At 36.5% G+C, this 21,227-nt stretch overlaps 1 protein-coding gene across 1 annotated transcript in view; it reads left to right on the plus strand.

The window, feature by feature from the left end:
- The first annotated feature begins 1,406 nt into the window (after window positions 1-1,406).
- The window catches only part of SUCNR1 (succinate receptor 1), a 52,845-nt gene continuing 33,024 nt past the window's right edge, over window positions 1,407-21,227 (plus strand). Inside the window, 1 exon segment of the mRNA XM_068545633.1 lies at window positions 1,407-1,469. Coding sequence (XP_068401734.1) covers window positions 1,407-1,469 — 63 coding nt within the window.

Genomic DNA, 21,227 nt, shown 5'->3' on the forward strand with positions numbered 1-21,227 from the left:
GCAGTCTTCATTTTGCCCCAAATAAAACTTAACTCACAACTCTCACGTTGTGCGTATATTCTTTTTAAGTCAACATGTGAATAAATTTTGAAAGCATTTATCACTTCCTTGCAAAATAAATTGGGTTTTTATTGTCTGAGAGAGGCACATTCAATAGTATTGTAGCTGGTTGTCCTTAGAAATGGCTCTGGTGGAGACATGGCAAACCAGAGGAGGACTTTATTGCTGATTCTGTCATCTTTCCTTGGTTTGCCTAAACTTTAAATGCCAATGTTTTGTAGATTTTAAAAGGTATCCAGTGATAACTATCTCCTGGCATATTTTGGTAACTAATAGGTCGATGTTGTATTATAAGTTCTTAAATTTTGAGTATTTAAACAGGTAATCTCTAAACTACAATATTATTAATATTACACTTGATTTCATTTTTTTAGTACTTATTCCGTATCTTTCATTTTATCTTTTACATTACACACAGTTCTTCTGTGACTTAGGGGATTTGTTTTTGTTTTGTTTTCTTTTTTGGTGGAGAAATTGGTTTTTAGCTTTCCATGTTTTAATGAATGAGTGGATTCTTAAATTAAATGAATAAAGGAAAGCATAAACACAAACCTTATAATTAATTGCAATGCCTTTTTCCCAAATGATGTCTTAGGTTTCAATATGACCATAACCTTTAAGTAAAGGGCAGCATGTTGTTTCAAGACTTAAAGTGAAGGAAAACTAGGTGGACACAAACTATGTCATATGTACACACACTCACATGTGCGCACACACACACACACACTCACGCACAATCTTCTTACCAAGTCTTATGCCGTTAACTCTTTGGTGACCCTGAACAAGGCCCCCTCACCTCCCTGGACTTAACTTTTTCACTTGTGAAATCATAGTGTAGGAGCTGGTCAGTATTTTTCAAACTGAGATCTACATATCTATTTTTAAGTGTCCACAAGTCCTCCAGGAGTATTTTTAAGTTTTTGTTTTTGTAATTTTGATAATGTAAATCTACATGCAAACTGTGGATAATTTAGATGACCACCTTATGACTAGGCACCACCATGAAGCGAAAACATAAAGCAGAGGCTTTGAATTTGTAAGAAACAGTTTCTCAATATATAGTCTAAGAATTTTGTAGTCTTCAAAGGTACTCTTGACGACTTCCACCAGTGCTCAAGTCTGAGAAACATTTCTTAAATTCCTTTCAGCATTTAATATTTAATTTTAAAATCTGATATTCACTTACTTTAAATGGAACTACCAGAGGAAGGCAGCGCACCGCTAAAGAAAGACAAATTGATTTTTCTTTATTATTTTTGGGTGTTCAGTTCCTCTACGCATTTCAAAAGAAGCAAACCAGTTTAGAAGACTATAAGGCATGTGATGTCTAAAGCGAAGCCGCAATAATGTTTGTGAAGAAAACTGACAGCCTCCAGGAAGTGCTGGCTGAAATTTCTAGCATAATGATGGTAATCTGGGGTGCCCCTTGGTGTGGTAGGGGGAAGGGATGTCATGAATTCTGAGGGAAAACATAGGGCAAGAAACCAAAACATATTTGTGACATCAATGATACTTAAGCAAAGAATGTTAAAAGTTTCAAGGAAATACACTCCCCAAGCACACAAGTCATTCCAGGAAGCCTTTAAAATAATTGAGCTGTTGCAAAAATGAGGTTATAAATGAATGGACTAAACAATAATAAGAGCAATTGATCAAGAGACAGGTTGGGGGCTTCCCTGGTGGCGCAGTGGTTGAGAATCTGCCTGCCAATGCAGGGGACACGGGTTCGAGCCCTGGTCTGGGGGGATCCCACATGTCGCAGAGCAACTAGGTCCGTGAGCCACAGCTACTGAGCCTGCACGTCTGGAGCCTGTGCTCCGCAACGAGAGGCCGCGATAGTGAGAGGCCCGCGCACCGCGATGAAGAGTGGCCCCCGCTCGCCGCAACTGGAGAAAGCCCTCGCACAGAAACGAAGACCCAGCACAGCCATAAATAAATAAATAAATAAATAAAAGAGACAGGTTGGTTGCCAATGAGGTTCGGAATGAACATACTCCAAAGGAAAAGATGGTTCAGAATACTTGGACTAATCAACTGAAATAACTCCAGACGGAAAGAAATAGGTGGTAAATAAAAATAATATCTACTGGGCTTCTAGCACATGTTTGTTTATAACTAATAATAAACATGTTTGTTTATTTATTCTACAAATAAAAACGATAGGTTCAAACTCTGTCTCCACTAACAAATAGTTCAAGAGCCCCAAATTTGTTAAGATCATTTTAAAAAGCAGTATTCAAAACTTGTCAAATACAGCATTTATTTTTAAAAGTCAATATAGTTAGCTACCAAACTATTCAGTGACTACATTGATGGTATTTCCTGATATGATTATTCGAGTTTTGTTTAATTTGGTCTGATAATTCGAGTATAACACAATCATGTGTCTGTTACCAAAATATTTAATGGTTAAAATTTTTCATTAAATGATTATAACTGATTTAAAATTCATAACTGAATAAGCATTTTATTATAAAACACACTATATTCTACAGTTACTTTCTTTCTTAGTCACATAATATGTTTTATTACTCTACGTAGATTAGAAGGGATATACTTCTAGTTAATAATGAAATATCATTTAAATTTCAAAAGCGATGCATTTTTTTCATAAAGAGAAATTTTTTAGTCCTAAAAAAAGAATCTTTATAGCCCTATATATTCATTCCTTATCAAATACAGTTAAAATAAAAACAAAAATTCAGATAAAAACAAAAACTGCACATCTATATTGGATCTGCCTCTTTTCTCTTACCAATAATGGAAAAATAACCAGCTTGAGCAACTTTGTAGAAAAGATGCACGTGACCTCAAGGTCAAAGACAAACAGCAGAAAAGGTCATATTTTATCATGGCGCTAACACAAATAGAAGAGAAAGCAAACATCTCTGTCCCTGCTTTCATAGTACACAGGATTAAAAGCAACAGCTGGCTTTGCCTTCCTGAAGCCATCTATCATGAACAGGATTGCCGAACATCAACTTAGAGAGATCGCTATTTCATAAACTGAGTTGAAGGTGTAGGCAAACAAAACGTGCCAACTTGCCACCCCCAAATGTGTCTGGCATGCCGATTATTTCAGGCTGAAAACAATCAAGCCCCAAAGAGTCAGGAAGAAACTCTGACTTTCCCCCTAACTGCCTTATAACAATTTAGATAGAGGGCCTGTTCCTGGAACAGAGCTATCACCAGAGACCTCTGCAAAGAATATGGGTTAGATGTGGTGAGGGAAACTCAGCGGGGGCCCCGTGATTAGAGTTCCCTCAGTGTCCCACTGTCTCTGCAGGGCCCAGCAAACATTTATTTACCAAACATTTGCTTTTCCATCTCCATGTGAATTGCCATTCTACCCTTTGACGTCCCAAATCATGATGAACAACACCTTCTTTTGTCTTTAGCTGAAGATGATATTTAAGGTGAGGGTTTTAGCCATTTTGGTGACTTACTCAGTTCTTCTGGGTCTCTCCCATATATATACATGTTATTAAACTTTGTTTGATTTTCTCCTGTTAATCAGTCTCATGTCAATTTAATTTTTAGACCAGCCAGAAGAACCTGGAAGGGTAGAGGAGAATTCTTCCTCTCCCACAAAGGTACATGGAGAGAAGGGGCCTCTAATTTCTGTTCTTGCACTTCTAGCTGACAGCACACCCTCTCACAGCTTCTCCCTCAGCTCAGAGCAATGGCTCAACACGTCACTAATTTGTGTGAAATCCTCGCAATTTTGCCATATCTAGGTGAAAACTATACTATTAATTTTCTTAATGTTTCTTAATAATTAACTATTTGTAAATTAAATACATTTATTTTTAAAAAGTAAACTTCAGGGACTTCCCTGGTGGCGCAGTGGTTGAGAGTCTGCCTGCCAATGCAGGGGACATGGGTTCGATCCCTGGTCCAGGGAGATCCCAGACGCCCCGGAGCAACTAAGCCCGTGCGCCATAATTACTGAGCCCGAGCTCTAGAGCCCGCGAGCCACACCTATTGAGCCCACGTGCCACAACTACTTAAGCCTGTGTGCCTAGAGCCTGTGCTCCACAAGAGAAGCCACCTCAATGAGAAGTCCGTGCACCGCAATGAAGAGTAGCCCCCACTCTCCGAAACTAGAGAAAGCCCGCGTGCAGCAACGAAGACCCAAGGAAGCCAAAAATTAAATAAATTTATTTTAAAAAAGTAAACTTCGGGACTTCCCGGGTGGCGCAGTGGTTAAGAATCCGCCTGCCGATGCAGGGGACACGGGTTTGAGCCCTGGTTTGGGAAGAACCCACATGCCGCAGAGCAACTAAGCCTGCGAGCCACAACTACTGTGCCTGCGTGCTGCAACTACTGAAGCCCATGTACCTAGAGCCCGTGCTCCGCAACAAGAGAAGCCACCGCAATGAGAAGCCCTTGCACCACAACAAAGAGTAGCCCCGCTCACCGCAACTAGAGAAAGCCCGCGTGCAGCAACGAAGACCCAACGCAGCCAAAAATAGATAAATAAATAAGTTAATTTTAAAAAAAGTAAACTTCATATTACGTCATAAATAGTAAACCAATATCACCTTTCATAAATGTAATGAACATAGAATACTAATAAATACTATCTGAATACTCTTGCCTGTCAATGCTCTGAGCCTGACACCTCATAGCCCCCCCTTTAAAAAGGGCAATAGTAAGTGTTAAAGAATTGTTAAAAAACTTAATATTCTTTAAAATATTAAAATCAGGCTTTCTTCTTGAGGTATTCCCAAAGGTTGAAAAGGGACTGAATCTTTCTCAGTATGTGAGCAGATGTCATGGTAACCCCTACAATCATGTGGTGTCTTGCCATCAGTAAGAGGACCATACTTGGGAAACAAAGGGTGAGAGCTGAGTATAAGGCCAAGAATGGTGACAGTTCAGACCCTTCATACAGAAAAATGTGAATTTCATATCAAGCTCCAAGATGACTCAGCTTAGACCATTAGGCCTCCCAAGATTGGAGTGGAGTGTATTCAGTACTTACTGCATGAAGCACAACAGATCTGATCCTCCAAAGACTCTGTGCTCTGCACCTGTCCTTATCATTCCTTTTTCCTGATATGCTGTTGTCTCACCGTGTTCGCTCCAAGTCAATTGGCTGTTAATGTACACAAACTATTATATAAGACTCAGAGCAACTTAAGGATATAAGTTAAACACAATAAGATTTGGCAAAAATGTGCAGTTTGGAATTTCCTGTTGTTTCCAAGTTTACTAAAATCTAACAGTAATAGCCTGAAGTCAGAGCCGTGTTTAGTTCGCTTGTTTTATCTTCAGTTTTATCAATCATTGAGTGTTTAAGATCCATTTTTTGTTTGCCTCCAAAGTCTACCACTGATCAATATATAATTCCCTTTCCAGAAACAAATGATAAAACCTGATAAAATAAGTTATGCCCAAAGTCTTTGGTCAATTAACACCACTTGACTGAACGTAATCCATTTCATTTTCCAAGGCTCAATTCAAAATTGTATCCTCTTCCTTTAATTCTCCAATAAGAACTTTACTTACTTATTTGCAGTGACAATTTCATCCTCCTTTTCCTTAGTAGTAGTTCACCCAGTTTTCATTTCTGTATTCCTCTCTGGTACCATCACAGGGTTTTGTACTTAAAAACTAAATAAATACTTCCTGAATCAGTTCATGGAATGAGAAAATATGAAGTGATTATATTCAAACAAGTCTATATTACAGTCTTCACAATAATATGTCGATTTTTATGAAGAGGATATCCATTGTTTTTTGCATAACAATATACTAAATCTGTAATAAAAATGAGCTCTGAAAATATGATATTTAGGAGGTTAACTTTGTATTTTAAAATCCAATGTGCAGAATTTTTACATAGGTAACAGAGTTGTGTATACAAAGATTCTCCCCCTACTGTTAAGAAGAATGGAAAAAGTCATAATTTTATCCTTATTTCATTTAATAGAATATATATCTGCCCTCAGATAATTTATTTCACCAAATATTTTATTTTTTATAAATTGAAACTGCCATAACTATGTCATATAATTGCAACTTGTATTCAGATGTAGAGTCTAAAGCTTTTAGAGTTGTTTCAAAAAAGCAGAATTAACAAACTTTTTAAAAAATGTTTATTTTTTTGGGCCTAGCTGTAATTTATTACTGAATAAAATAGAAATCAAAGTTAATCATTCTCCATATCTTTATCATTTTAAAAACATGTCTGAAATGGTGGATTATTTCCTCATTGAAATTTTAATCAATTACAGATGTTCTATCTTATAATTTATTTATTTACTCAGCAAATATTTAATCTGCTCTTATGTGTCAGGCACTTCAAGTATATAATAATTAATTAATTTTTGTTCATTCTTTTTTTTTAAACCATTGAATTGTACTCTTTCTTTCTTTCATTCTTTCTTTTTGGCCACGCTGAAACAGGAGGGAAGGAGGCAGGGCACAATCTTTGAAAGAATGACATAGCCCAAGGACATGACATAAACTGATTAGAACCAAATGGGTCCAAGATGGCAAACAAGTCGACTTCCACTAGACCTTGAGCCTCAGTATACGCTCACTGTAACACATCAGCAAACTAAATGACACACCCACAGGCGCCATGACAGTTCCAGGATGGACCATAAGCATCAAAAAGTAGGCGGTGACCCAATTCCTGGAAATCCCCGCCCCTTCCTAAAATAGCTGGAATACTCCTCCCACTCATTAGCCTGTGAAATTACACACTCCTATAAAAACTGACAACCCCATACCCTGGTGCCTTTCTTACCTCTGAGATGGCCCACACTCTGTCTGTGGAGTGTGTTTCTCTCTAAATAAACCCACTTCTTACCTATCACTTTGTGTCTCACTGAATTCTTTCTGCAATGAGACATCAAAAACCAGAGCTTCATTAAGTCCTGAAAGCAGGTGTGTGATCGCATTTGGAAGACTGTGGGTTTTGGCTGGGTTCGAGTCCCAGCATCATGGGTTCAAGTCCCAATCTGGGTTTTGGCCCGGTTTGAGTCCTGGCACGTGGGTTCAAGTCCCAATCTGAGGTGCACGGTTTCAGTGCCACGTGGCTTGCGGGATCTTAGTTCCCCCACCAGGGATCGAACCCATGCCCCTGCAGTGGAAGCGTGGAGTCCTAACCACTGGACTACCAGGAATTCCCTAATTCTTATCCATTCTGTTTAGTTGGGGCTCCTTTGGTTTAAAGTAAAGGAAACACACTCAAGCCTGCTAAATAATAGAGCAGTACGTGGAGAAGAAATGGGGGAGAGAAAGTACAAAGAATGTCTCATAGAAAGCCAAGGGCAAGAAATGTACAGAGCAAGAAATCATGGAAATATGAAGGTAACAGCAACTGGGGACACAGTCTCTCTCTCTCTCTCTCTCTCTCTCTCCCAGAGAGGGGTCCTCTTCTTGTTCTGGACTGATTTAAAATTGAATGAATGACACAGCAATGGCCTTAACTTCATAGAAAATCTTGATATATGTGTTGGCTTCTGCTCTTGAGGCTGCCTCATTTTCTGATTGTTGTGCTTACTTTTGAAACCAGGCCATTTAAACCAAAGGTCAAACCACGAACAGCTGCCCCTTCACAAAACTTCAGAATAAGGACTTACTTGCTCAGCAGGGCCTGGAGGTGAGCAGAATTTCTTAAGTGTGTGAGTGGGCTTTTTCACACATTGCTCTCCAAAGGTTACGATTTTGTTGAGGTAGATAGCACATTATCCAAAGCCTTCTTTGCATGTTCAGAGGTAGAACCTAATTTTACTTACTACTTTTTTTCTTTTTTTCAAATAATATGTTGACTTAATATATTTTTTCCTAAGTCACTTTCCAAGTGAAATTTTTAACAGGTTAGAAACTAAATTCTATTTTCTAAGACATTTTTCAGTATTTTATTTTTTAAAATTTCAAACTATTCCCTAAGATTTAATTTCAGCTCTATCTATCTTCATAATACACTAGTGCTAATATTTTCCTTTCAGTTTTGCTTTTGTCAAAACTGGGAAGAAAAACCATATTTTTAAGTTCTTGATATAAGAAACCGGACAATAAACCATGCTTTTTATATTTGAAGAAATATCAGTAGCATAAACATTATTCATCACTAGAAATTTTTGAAAAATTCCGTGTAGTTTAGTTTTGAAGTTATTTCCTTTTTTCCTCATTAATTCCTCTTTTATTGTTCCTGTCATAGTCTCTATTTGATATTATCAGAGATATTTGATATTATCATTTTTGCCATTTTATATTTTTAAGTATAAAAGTTTTCCATTTCCAGTTGGAAATTTTAAAAATTTGTATTATTGAAATATAATATATTATTTCAGCTGAGACTGTATAAGCAACCCTTCTCTATTAATGACAAGTCATATCTTGTCTTTCATTAATTAGGCTATACCTTGTCTATTTGAAAATTCAAATAACTTGATTTCCTTTGCTTTCAATTTTGTCTAGGTTTGCTCTTTTAATATATTTCCTCTTTCTGGGTTTCTTTAGTGGGAGACTGAGTGGTAGTAGTTACATTGTACATGCTTTACAAATATAGACATTTAGGTCAACACATTACCCCTTAAGGAAGAGCTGGAGACAAGGCATACCTTCTGTGAAATGGTAGGTTTTTATTTTTAGCTTTTTGTCCTTTCTTTTTCAACATTTCATGTAAAAATTTTCACATGTACAGAAAAGGTGAAAAAATTTTATAGTGAATACTTATATACCCACCCCCTAGACTTGACAATAAATATCTCATTACATCTGCTTCATTAGCTCCCTATTCATCTATCCATTCTCTATCAACTCCATCAATCCAATTTTTTTTTAATGCATGTCAAAGTTGCAGACGTCAGTACATTCCACCCCTAAACATTTTAGCATACATTTCACTAACCAGAGTACAGTAGTTATTTTTGTTTTTGCTTTCTTTGAGACTATATATATATATATATATATATATATAGAAATGCACAAATCTTAAACATATCATCCACTGAGTCCTGACAAATGTGTATACCTAGACAAATCCTATCCTAACAGGATAGAGAGCACGCTAGCACCCCTCAAAAAGTTTCCTTATGCTCCTTCTTCAGTGACTCCTAGCCCATAGCCACAGACGTAAACTTTGTTATGATTTTTTTTTCCACAGTAGACTTGTATTTGTGGTTGTAAGAAATCTTCTAACATGCTTTACTTTTTATCATTTACTTTTTATCAATCAAAGCATTATTTGATAAGATGCTAAAAAATTTCAGTTATAAGAACAATGTTATAGTATCTTATTGTCTAAAAGTATTTCAACTGTACTGTGACATCTGATTTGACACTCTAGCAACCTTATTTTACAGAGTAAGAATCTTAGGCTGTTAGAGGTGAAAAACCCACTTCAGTGCAGTAAAGACTCAGTCCCAGATTTACAAACTCCAGAGCCAATGCTTTTTCCCATTATTTCATAATGTGTGATTGTTCTGATTTCATTGTACTGTGGAATGAGAATACACAGATTGGCAACAAAGTCTGGAAACATAGATAAGTTTAATTGTTTTAAACAGAATGAGACTACTTATTTTGTCTCTGGAATATGCTAAAAATGAAGTTTTATTCAGTGAAAATGTGAGACACATCATATGAGGTAGCACATCACAGATGCACCTGTATGGTTTAGGGAAATGCTTTGTGTTCACTATAATCTTGCACAGCATCCTGAACTCTGTATTGCTAATAATAACAACACATTGAACATACCATGTGATGTCACTGAACACTGCAATGCAATATCAATAATTTTTAATGTATCTTTGCATTTGTTTCCAAATTTCATAGAAACCCTGTAGCATTTAGAATTCTGCCTATTAAGAGTATACAAAAGGAAACGTTTCTTGCTAGAATATGAATAATGTTTACTAATGATTTTAATGAATGAAAAGAAAATGATTGTGCTGTTTTCCTGTGTCGGTCCATTCAATTTATTAACTGATCAGAGTAATATTTCGATCTATTGTTTACATGACCTTCAGTATTCTGGAAGTGGAATGCTAAACAAACTATTATTTTTCTGTCTTTTAGTTATCTCATTGTATACTTGATTTCTGTGGTGTTTAAAACAAAACTATAGTATCAAATTGTAAAGTTATAATTTTACTATTTTCACCATTTTTATGTTGGGGGGGGGGGGTTGGGCTGCACCCCACAGGCCTGCAAGCCCTGTACTTACCCAGCCTTGAGTTGGAAGAAAGAGCCTGGCGTCAGTGGCAGCGGCATCAATGGTTTAGTAGATAGTGGGATCTTACATGTCTGAAGCAAGGTCCATGGAGTGACACCTGCAGGTGGGCAGGTGGGCGGGACGTGGCAGCAGTCTTCGCTATGGGGGCACGGGGAGGGGAGGTTACTAGTTATAGGGGGAATTGACGTCGGGTTGGCTCATCGGCTACCAGGGAAACCAGCAGAGGACAAGCAGAACCATCACTGCCCCTTTGATAAGCTATCATGGTGGAGATGTTCTGAGCTAAAGATTAGAACAATTACTAGTTGGGGCTGGGAGCAAGTATGTAGGCATTTACTGATTAGGCTCCGTGATGAAGAGGGAAGGTCAGTCAGGTTGAGTAGGGTGTATGTGAAGCAGGGACTGATCGAGCAAGGCGATGTACTGAGAGCAAGCGAACAGTGATCTTGAATGGCCTGATCATACCAGGAGAAAAGAAATTTTCCTCTACACTTATTGGTTCTTCTGCCTGGTCTACACATTAAATTGACATGAGACAGATTAACAGGTGAAAATCAAACAAAAGTTTAATAACACGTATTCATGGGAGATACCCAGAAACACTGAGTCATTAGCCAAACTGTCCAAAGCCCTCACTTTAAATACTATCCTCAGCTACAGACAAAAGAGGATGTTGAGGGTGGAGAGAGTCAGTTATGGGAGGTTACCAAGAAAAGCACAGTAAACAAGGGATTGTGATGCAGATTGACGTCCTTGCCTTTTCGTTGTTAAGAATTTCTAGATTTTGTCATCTTTCTCTTCCAGATATAGAGAGGGAGACACCCTTACAAATGGAGATTTCCTTTACAAATGTAAATTTTTCTTACAAAATAGCAACTCCTATTTGGTTTTTCAGAGCCCTTCCCATGTCTGCTGTTTCTCAGAAAAGAAAGAAGAAAAAACAACTTAAAACAATTAATATGCCAGAGAGACATATCTTAGCATGGGGAATTCTGCTCCTGTATATCATAAACTCCATTGTATCATTCAATCTATTCCTTATCACTTCTCTTAAATTAAATTACTATACTGAATTGTTCTACAACCACAGAAATTTAAGCTTATTAAATAATATGTGTGTATCCTTTGGTTTCTGGTGTGTATCTTTAAGAGTTTTTAAATGAACTTTATTCAAATATTTTATAAGATTAATCAATTCATAATAAATAAATTTGTATTATTCTTTATTTTTCTGAAAGTTTGGCTTTGAGGTAGGCTTTATGATCTTTAATGTTACCTTTCTGAAACTGAATGATTCCTTCTTCAGATTATACACCAAATATGGTATTAAAGAGAAATTCTAAATGCAGTGAATGAGAATATAATTTCAATTTAAAACTTTTTATTTATTTAGGCCTAGAAAAATAAAAATTAGGGTGAAAATAAATGCTAAATTTATCCTAAAAGTAAATTTAGTAAACTGATTTTCATTCAATACAGGATTTGGATGAGGTGACAAACTTTCCCTAAGAATCTGTGTTGTTTCTCCTTAAACAGAGTATTGAACAAATACAATTCCTCTGCCTGCTCATGAAGCACCACTAAAATGAGATGAGGGAATTGCATCATGTAAATTCGTAAGAAAAAGATCACAGAAATGGAGAAAACAGAGCTCTATAAATTTTTGGAAGACAAAAAGAGTTGAAAAAGCTGAAGTAGGGAATTCCCTGGCAGTCCAGAGGTTAGGACTCTGCTCTTTCACTGCTGAGGGCACGGGTTGGATCCCTGGTCAGGGAACTAGGATCCTGCAGGTTGCACAGTGCAGCCAAAAAGAAAAGAAAAAAGAAAAAGCTGAAGTAGTGATGCCAAAAACTTGACCTCTGTACACTGGTGCCAAATTGAATCTCAGAGACAGGGTTTTGGGTAAAGTAGTAAAGAATAGCTTTATTGCTTTGCCAGGCAAAGGGGGACACAGTGAGCTAATGGCCTCAAAACTATGTGTCCCAACCCAGGGGGATTTGGTGAGGAGTTTTATAGCAATGGTTCAAGGGCAGGGTTGCTAGTAAGGATCAGGGTGTGTGCAAGGCCTGTACTCTTTAATCTGGCCTCAGGTGGTTCTCGAAGTTATCAAGCTGTGACTGTCTCTGGGATGAAGAATGCTTTATCAAGTAGTTAACATCTTCCTTTTGGTGGGGCTTTTGACTTCTGTAGAAGTGCTCAGAGATACTGTTATGTGTACACCTTGAGGTGGAACCAGAACCCTGCCCCAAGGCTGCCCTATTGTTTCTTGACGGCTCCTGCCTTGTCTCTTTCTCCCCTCCCTTCCCTGATTAACAACTGTTTGAACCTGCCCTTTGGAGCTCAGGGAAGGTCATAGAGGCTGAAGCCTAAATAAGAAATGGGAGATACAGAAAGGCTTCCAGGCCTAGGAGCCCCACGGTGTCCTGCTGGGTTTCAGTAGCAGATCTCACGAGAAGCAAGCTTCTCCTGGCCATAGAAAACGAGGTAAGCTTGGAGTTTGAGATACAAGGTGTTTTGAAAGTCAGTGGTTAGATGAGGGATTAAAACATAGAGAAATTCTCCAAAGTGTTAATGCTAGGCTCCAATTCCTCTCCATTTATCCTCTCTTATATCACTGCACTCTGTGTTTTACCTCATAAATCCACCAAAATACTCTTGGAAACATCACCAATGACTCCACGCTGCTAAATGTAATAGTTAATTCTCAATCAACCATATTTTCTCATCTTATCAGCATATGTCCCTTGGAACTCCTAATGAATATATCCAAGAGTTTAATTCTAAAACTTAGAGAAAAAGGAAAATAATAAATATGAAACAGAAAAAGAAACATGATTCAATCAGATTCAAACATTCAAACATGATTCAATCATTCAATCATGATTTAATAGAGCTTCCTTCTATTTCAGGTGATACTTATTGACGATAGAGAGAGCATACAATTATGTTCTCTCTCTGAGAGGTCTCTAGAACTTCAACAATGGAAATAATAAAGTAACTTTATACAGCAAAATGTGTTATGTGCCCCAACAAAGTTATTAAAAAATGATAAGGGAAAGCTGAGATTTCAATTGGCTAAAGGGAAGGAAGTTTAAAAGCACGGTACAAAATAGTGGCCAATAAGGCAAAGTACATTTTCTCTAGAAAATAAATAACAGATCATAAATCAAGGTCCTGTAATGCTGAAGGGAAAACATTTTGTATATACAATCCCAACTGTCTCTGTAAATATATTGCTGTAAAATCAGTCACAAAGTGGGACATTATAAAATGGTTCATAGATTTCTATATGAATCTAAGAATTAACACCAAGTAAATCATAGCTTTGGCTATCAATGTCATAAGAACAAATATGCAACAATTAGATGCTTATTATTCAAGTGAAGTTAGCAGGAACCCTACTCTAGTTACACAATTTACACTCTTTGCCACCCACACACTCTCTTACACAAACATATGCATGAAGACTTGGGGCACACAATTATCATAAACAATTATTTTTAAAGAATTAAGACTGTTCTATTCTAAATATTGAGGCAAAGATGGCAATGTTTAATCAAATCTGAAATAGGGACCAAGTTGGATAAAGAAAAAAAACAAACTGAAATCATAAAAATAATATTATAGAAATAATAATATAATAGATTCAATTCCCTGCCCCAATCTGAAATTTCTTTAAATGATGGGAAAGAGTAATAAACTGTGCCTTTCTCTTCGTATTTTATTTTTAAGAAGAAGTACTCATGAGTTTGCTTAAGTAAGGTGAGATTGTATTTAAAATTGTCCTTTCAACACTTCACAAAGTGGAGATCCAAGCATTGAACTGAGCCAGGCATTCCGGGTACCAGGATGGTGAGGAATTCTGGCCAGAAAAAGAAATGGAGGCAGGAAATGATACAGACATAAGAACCGAGCAGTCATAATTTTATCACCGTCCAACTAGTTTCCTTGCAGTTGATTAAGGTAGGAATTAATCAGTAACGTGCCCAATATAAGGTTAACATTAGAAGTAAAATAACTGCAACAATTTCAAGTTTTCCTGACTCTCCTGTTTACAAGTACTCCAGTCTCCTGTCAGGCTAGGCAAGGGACTACTTACTGCAGCGATATTTCTAGAGTCAGAGTGCTAGGATTAAAAACTCCGTTCTGCCTGTTGCTATGCAGGTCACTTTGAGTAAGTTAGTTAATTGCTCTAAGTATTTGTTTCCTCACCTATAAAATATGGGTACTGTTTTAAATTTGTACTTTTTTTTTGAAATTGAAATGAAATAGCATATATAAAGTTCCAGTAAGTGAATGGCATTAATGTCATAAAATCAGTGAATCATCAGCCTTCAAGAGCTGATTGGATATGTGGAGATAAGGAAGAAAAATCAATCGTGTCTTCCATCCTTTTTGATTGGATAACTAGATTGGATAACTAGATGAACCATTCATGAAGATAGGGATACAAAGAAGATGAGTATGGTGTAGATATGGATTAGGAAGGATGTGGAGAAGAGAAATGATTCTAGTTTTAGGCATGTTGTGATTAAGATGCCTGTTTATAAGAGGTGCTTTTCACTGCTTACTCCATCCATATCCCTTTCTAAAGAAAACTACATTCAACATGTACCACTTGACCCCATGCCTTGCTTATTCCTTACTCATGACCCATAGACCCAGCCGAAGAAGGTGAACTTAGAAAGTTAGACCTCTCTTTCAAAAATTGGGAATGAGGTCATTAGGTTAAGGAAGTTGTGCTGAAGGAATATGCAACCTTAGTGGCTAAGATGACCGTTTGGAGCCATACAGAAAGAGAAGATGATGGGGTAAATAATGAGAGATAATAGATGATAGTGATGATAGATAGACAGATGATAGACATATGGACAGATAGATATAAGTAAATAGAGAGAAGAGCTGATAGACAGATTAGCTTCCATTTATTAATTGCTGACTTCTAAATTTCCAGGTTCTTAATAAGGCCTAACTGTACTTATGTTTATATTCTTATTTGTGAGTACATACTTAAAATAAGCCTCCTTTGCAACCAGATATGCCCTGACTAGGATACTGTGGGTGAAACCATATACCTAGTTAGTGTTTTCTGTAATCCCCAAAGGACTCTAAAACAGTCATTAAACTGCGGACATGGTCAGTAAAAAATCACAGACATCCTATACTAGCAAGCTGAGCATGATGATATTGCAGAAAAGTTCATATCACAGTCATGCACTATGAACTCAAATATATATGCTCCTCATTTCAGAATTGGCCTGACATGAAGGGCCATGATTATTTCATGGATTATGAAATTATATGTCCTTTAATCTAATCCTCCTCCCAGAAACCAAGAAAATGCTTCACTAAGCAGCCATTTTTGCTTCTCTGCTGCAAGCCCTTCTAACATAATGTCATATAAAATTTAATAAAGATATATATATATATATATAATATATCAAGGGATATAAAATGTAGTATACTAAGAAACCAAGAGTCACATAATAATTTTACATTTTTCAACATTCCATATTTAGTATTCCACATGTCAATTAGTCTTTGAGGAAAGGTGGAAGACGTGAAGCTTCCTATTAAGAGTCCTGGGTTAGGACTCCGCACTTCCACTGCAGAGGGCATGGGTTTGATCCCATACCTCTGTGGTTCCTGGGTGGTAACTGATAGTTTCAAATACATTATTAAGTAAGTTTTTAAGGCAGGGGCTTTATTTTATTATCTATCTCTACCTCAGGACAAATGGCAGAGTACTTAGCCATAACAGGGATAATTTAAACATCATTAATTTATTTATTACCAAATATATATATGGAAAGTGGCACCTTTCTATTTATGGAAGGTTATGGATAATATGCTGTAATTTATTATAGAAAAGTTAATTTGTTTTTTAAATCATACTTGCCAATCAAAATACAAGTATCCTACAATATACATCATTGGTTCACTGATTCAAACAAGCCATTCCATTGCGTGCTATTCCATTCCATTACGTGGAATTCAGATTCAAGAGGGTAATGGGAGCCCCAGATTTCATGGCCATGGAAAGAGAATATCACTGAGTGTGACTTATGGGAATTTAAAGATATAAGAGGTCAGGGAACCAGCTCTCATAGGTCATGAGGACATAGCAACTATGAAACACAAGAAAGTAAACTTTGTGGAAGAAAAAAATATAGAGAACATAAAAAGGCAAGTAACTAAAAGATATTTGAAACAGTCATGCAAAATTTCAACTATTGACGAATAATATTACTATGTGAATGCTAGTATTAGGAAAATAGATGTTCTGCCAGTAACAATAAAATGTTGCCCATTCAAAATTATAGTCCTCGATGTGTCTTTATCATGCATTTTCAAGAGCTGCAAGTTTTAGCCTGTAAATATCGTATCTCAGGGATTTTTAAATCTCAGAGGAAAATACAGGTCCAAAAAGAAACATTGTAATTAAGTCCATTCTGTTTAGTATAATTACCTCTAATCCAGAATTTGGAAAGCTCTATGCCCATGGGGCTCCTTTCTCAAGACTTGACCTCTGGTACATGGGAACTATGCAACAACCTCTGTGCATGGATGTGTAGATATTGTTTTAGAGAAATATTAGTTAGCTATTTTGAAACATCTTGTTGACTTATTATTGGTATGCAAGTTCTTCAGTTATACAACTAAATGTGACCTAATGTCATTTTTGTAAGGGAAAAGGCCATTGAGAGGCAGAGTGGGAATGTGATACATGTTCTTACCATCTGTCACCACAGGACCAGCCTGAGCCATCTTGGGGGTAGGAAGAGTCATTCGTTGGGATTAGAAAATTCCAAGTATTTATCCCCTTTACTTATCAAAGAATGTCTGCAACAGAGGACATAGGAAGGTGGAATTGCTCTAGTCTAGGAACATTTTTGGAATTAAGCACGGACTTAATTTCTCCTTTCAAGACAAAGAGTACCAATTCCTCAACACAGGACACTCATATCTCTTGGTGCTGATAAGGTCCCCATCATTCTGACTCCCTGAGATTGTACCAGGTTAGGTTCCTAGATATACAGGGACAAAAATGATTTTTATGGGACATTTCTTTCTTTCTTAGATGGTCACTTTTGTAAGAACAGCAGTGTAACATCCTTTTTCTAGTTTATTTTGGTCAATGCTACATGGAAGTTATAAAGCATTTATTGCCAAAGTTAAGACAACTCATTTTATATTTCATTTCTTTCTCTTTATGATACTTGCACAGTCTGAAATGAGATATATTAAACTGGCAGAAATTTAAGAACACAACCATATAAATGATAGTCAATACAATAAGCACTATCAAGAGAATATTTTATTTGCTATTATGATTGCATCTAACAGCAATGTGTAACTTTAAAGTAAACTAAGACAGGTGCAAATCTAGATGTACATAATTTTCCCTCTGAGGATTATGCAGCAATTATTTATTTGATGACATGAATAACAGGCTTAGATTTCATGATTCAAACAAGCTCCACAATTTCAAGTCATTTATCATTTAGCTCCTTAAAGACAATAATGATACATCTGAAACAGAATCATTATTAGTTCAAACTTAATGATCCTAATAATGAACCATGTTTTCTTATTGTACAGATATTTTCTTATTCTATATTTAACTGATAAGTGCCTGAAGAAAATGAGGAATAAAATAAATCAGCACCCAACATTTATTTCCTATAGCTTTCTCTCCCTTCAGGCCTATACAACCAGTTTAAATCTTTTCATATTAAGAAATTTAAAAATGCATTGATTGTAGTCGGGAGTGAGAGGAAGGCTGTCTTCTTATTTAGTGAGCTGAATGGGGTAAACACCATGATTTCCTTCTCTCTCAAAAGTGAAGCCATGAGAAAAGTAGAACTACCGTATGACCCAGCAATCCTACTACTGGGCATATACCCTGAGAAAACCACAATTCAAAGGTGTCATGTACCACAATGTTCATGGCAGCCCTATTTACAAGAGCCAGAACATGGAAGCAACCTAAGTGTCCATCGACAGATGAATGGATAAAGAAGATGGGGCACATATATACAGTGGAATATTACTCAGCCATAAAAAGAAATGAAATTGAGTTATTTGTAGTGAGGTGGATGGGCCTAGAGTCTATCGTACAGAGTGAAGCAAGTCAGAAAGAGAAAAACAAATACCGTATGCCGACACATATATATGGAATCTAAAAAAAAAAGGTTCTGAAGAACCTAGGGGCTGAACAGGAATAAAGACGCAGACGTAGAGAATGGAATTGAGGACACAGGGAGGGGGAAGGGTAAGCTGGACGAAGTGAGAGAGTGACATTGACATATATACTCTACCAAATGTTAAATAAATAGTTAGTGGGAAGCAGCTGCATAGCACAGGGAGATCAGCTTTGTGCTTTGTGACCACCTAGAGGGGTGGGATAGGGAGGGTGGGAGGGAGATGCAAGAGGGAGGGGATATGGGGATATATGTATACGTATAGCTGATTCACTTTGTTATACAGCAGAAACTAACACAACAATGTAAAGCAATTATACTCCAATAAAGATGTTAAAAAAAAAAAAAGTGAAGCCATGAAGAAAGATTGGGAGTGCTGAGCTGGGATACTAGAGGGAAGAGAAGGAAGCAGAGTTCAGATCCCTGAATCCTTATGGTGATTCTTCTTGATCTCCACAGCCTTATCACACAGGCCCACCTTCCCACCTGCTGCATTCAAACAGGAGAGATTTTTTATCCTTTGCTGGAGGGTGGATACCTGCAAGAAAGGGAGGATTCCTACGCATTTTTGGAATATACCATGTAGTGCTTTATATCAGTACTATTTGTTTGTAACTTCCTGCGGAGAGAAAACCTGCACGTGCTCACCAAAAGAACTAAGGGATTTTCAAGCAGTCATTTCTGTAAATATTTGTTTAATTATCAACCGTTTCCATGAAATATTTATTTCACGACTCCAAGGAGAAAATGAGGCAGAGGTGAGGGAGAAAATGTCACAATGTTGTTTTCATTTTTGTTTCAAATTAGGTACTCTAATGAAAAACAGGCAGGGGACTTCTTTTAGTCACTCTTGTGTTCCCTAATGCACCTAGCATGGGTTCTGCCACAGGGCAGCGTTAAGACACACACTGGTGGGAAAAGCAATCTTGGACTGTAGATGTGTGTGTGTATGTGTGTGTGTATAAAATATATATACTGATATATAATTAAAAATTATTTCTGGAGCAAGTGTATATATACTTGCCATATAATATTTGCTATACACATTTGCCATATACATTTATTAAATATATATATTTAATATATATACACTTATTCAATATACATATGTAAGTGACAGTAATGATGACAAATACAAGGGTTTATGGAGTGGTGTGTTTGTAAATATTTAACAACCATCTCTCTGTGAAAAGTAAGAGTTGGGGGGAAAGATGGTGCTGATTTAAAGGATTTGCCGATTTCCAGGGTGTAAATATTCTCACTATGGCAAGGTTCAAACAATTTCCTTGACCTCAGCTAGCTTGAAAAATTCCTGAAAATTTAACAATAGGTTCTTATGAGCTGGTATGAGTGAGATCCAGCATACCATTGGCTATATATGTATGCATTTGCTTATACATGTAAGTAGGTAGAATATAAGGTATCTGCTTATGTGAAAATGTTTTGTGAATATCAGAGGAAATTACTTCTTTGTTTCACATTACTCTAGACATGACTATTCTAAATAGCCAGTGGCTTTCTGTGACCTGTGTCACAATATAATAAATCAGATTATAATTGTATCAACAATGAGCAGTTTATCAGTGTCCTTTAGAAGTTGGATACAACTTGCTGGGCAAAGTTAATCTTCAGACAACAATGCATAAATTATTTTTATTTTTTATTTACTTATTTTTAAAATTTATCACCTTAACCATTTTATTTCTTTACTTATTTATTTATTTATTTATTTATTTATTTTGGCCGCACTCTGTGGCATGTGGGATCTTAGCTCCCTGACCAGGGATGGAACCTGAGTCCCCTGCATTGGAAGCGTGGAGCCTTAACCACTGGACCTCCAGGGAAGTCCCCATAAATTATTTTTAAAAATTTAACTGGCATACACTTACAGCATGCATACATGTTCGGTTCTGAAAATCCTGTGATACATGGACAATGAAAGAAATTTAATGTCATTTCATTCTATGAAAGAAATTATTGTTTTACTGACACAAGAGATTTTGCTATTTAAACTACAGCTACTATTCTCATTTTTTCCTAGCATTATCTTCAAAAACTCACCTTCGAATTCTATTTTTCCTTCAGATGACTTTTGTCAAGGATATACTTTGTAATTAAACATAAAAAAAAAAAAAAAACCCAAAACACCTCAGTTTAATATACTTGAACTTTCTCATCTCCAGAATAATTCTCTGGTTATACTTGGTACATCTTTGAAACTTTTAAAAGTACTTTCTAGACAGATTTAAAACATAACGTGGGGACAAAGATAATGTCAAGCTGAAAATTAATCTAAGCATTGAAGCTCCTCCCAGTAATTTCACTCATTTCTAATATCACTTACCTTCCTGCTAATCTTTGAGCAAAAACAAGGCAATACTGTTTTATTTCTAATTTTGAAGGAGCCACTACACATAGCTAGGATATGGAAATATAAGAACATATGCATTAACAGTGTGATTTATTTCTCTTATTTTAAAGAAACAATTATTAACTTATAATGTTTGATTTAAATTCCTGTGTTGGGAGACCGCTGCTTCTGGGAAGATGAAACAGATATAGTTTTTCCTATTCTTTCTGTTAAGTGCAACTAAAAACATGAGAAGATTCTGAAAGCGGGAGAGAAGAAGACAGATCAGCCAAGACTTTTGTACCCAAGGAATGACACAGTGATGATGTCCCTTGGTTGTTTTTTGGGTTTTTTGTTAATTTGTTGTTATTTGCTTCAGGTAGACCAGACTTGGAGCTAAAGAAGCATAACC

This window comes from Eschrichtius robustus, chromosome 6 (assembly GCF_028021215.1).
Source record: "Eschrichtius robustus isolate mEscRob2 chromosome 6, mEscRob2.pri, whole genome shotgun sequence".
Lineage (NCBI taxonomy): Eukaryota > Metazoa > Chordata > Mammalia > Artiodactyla > Eschrichtiidae > Eschrichtius > Eschrichtius robustus.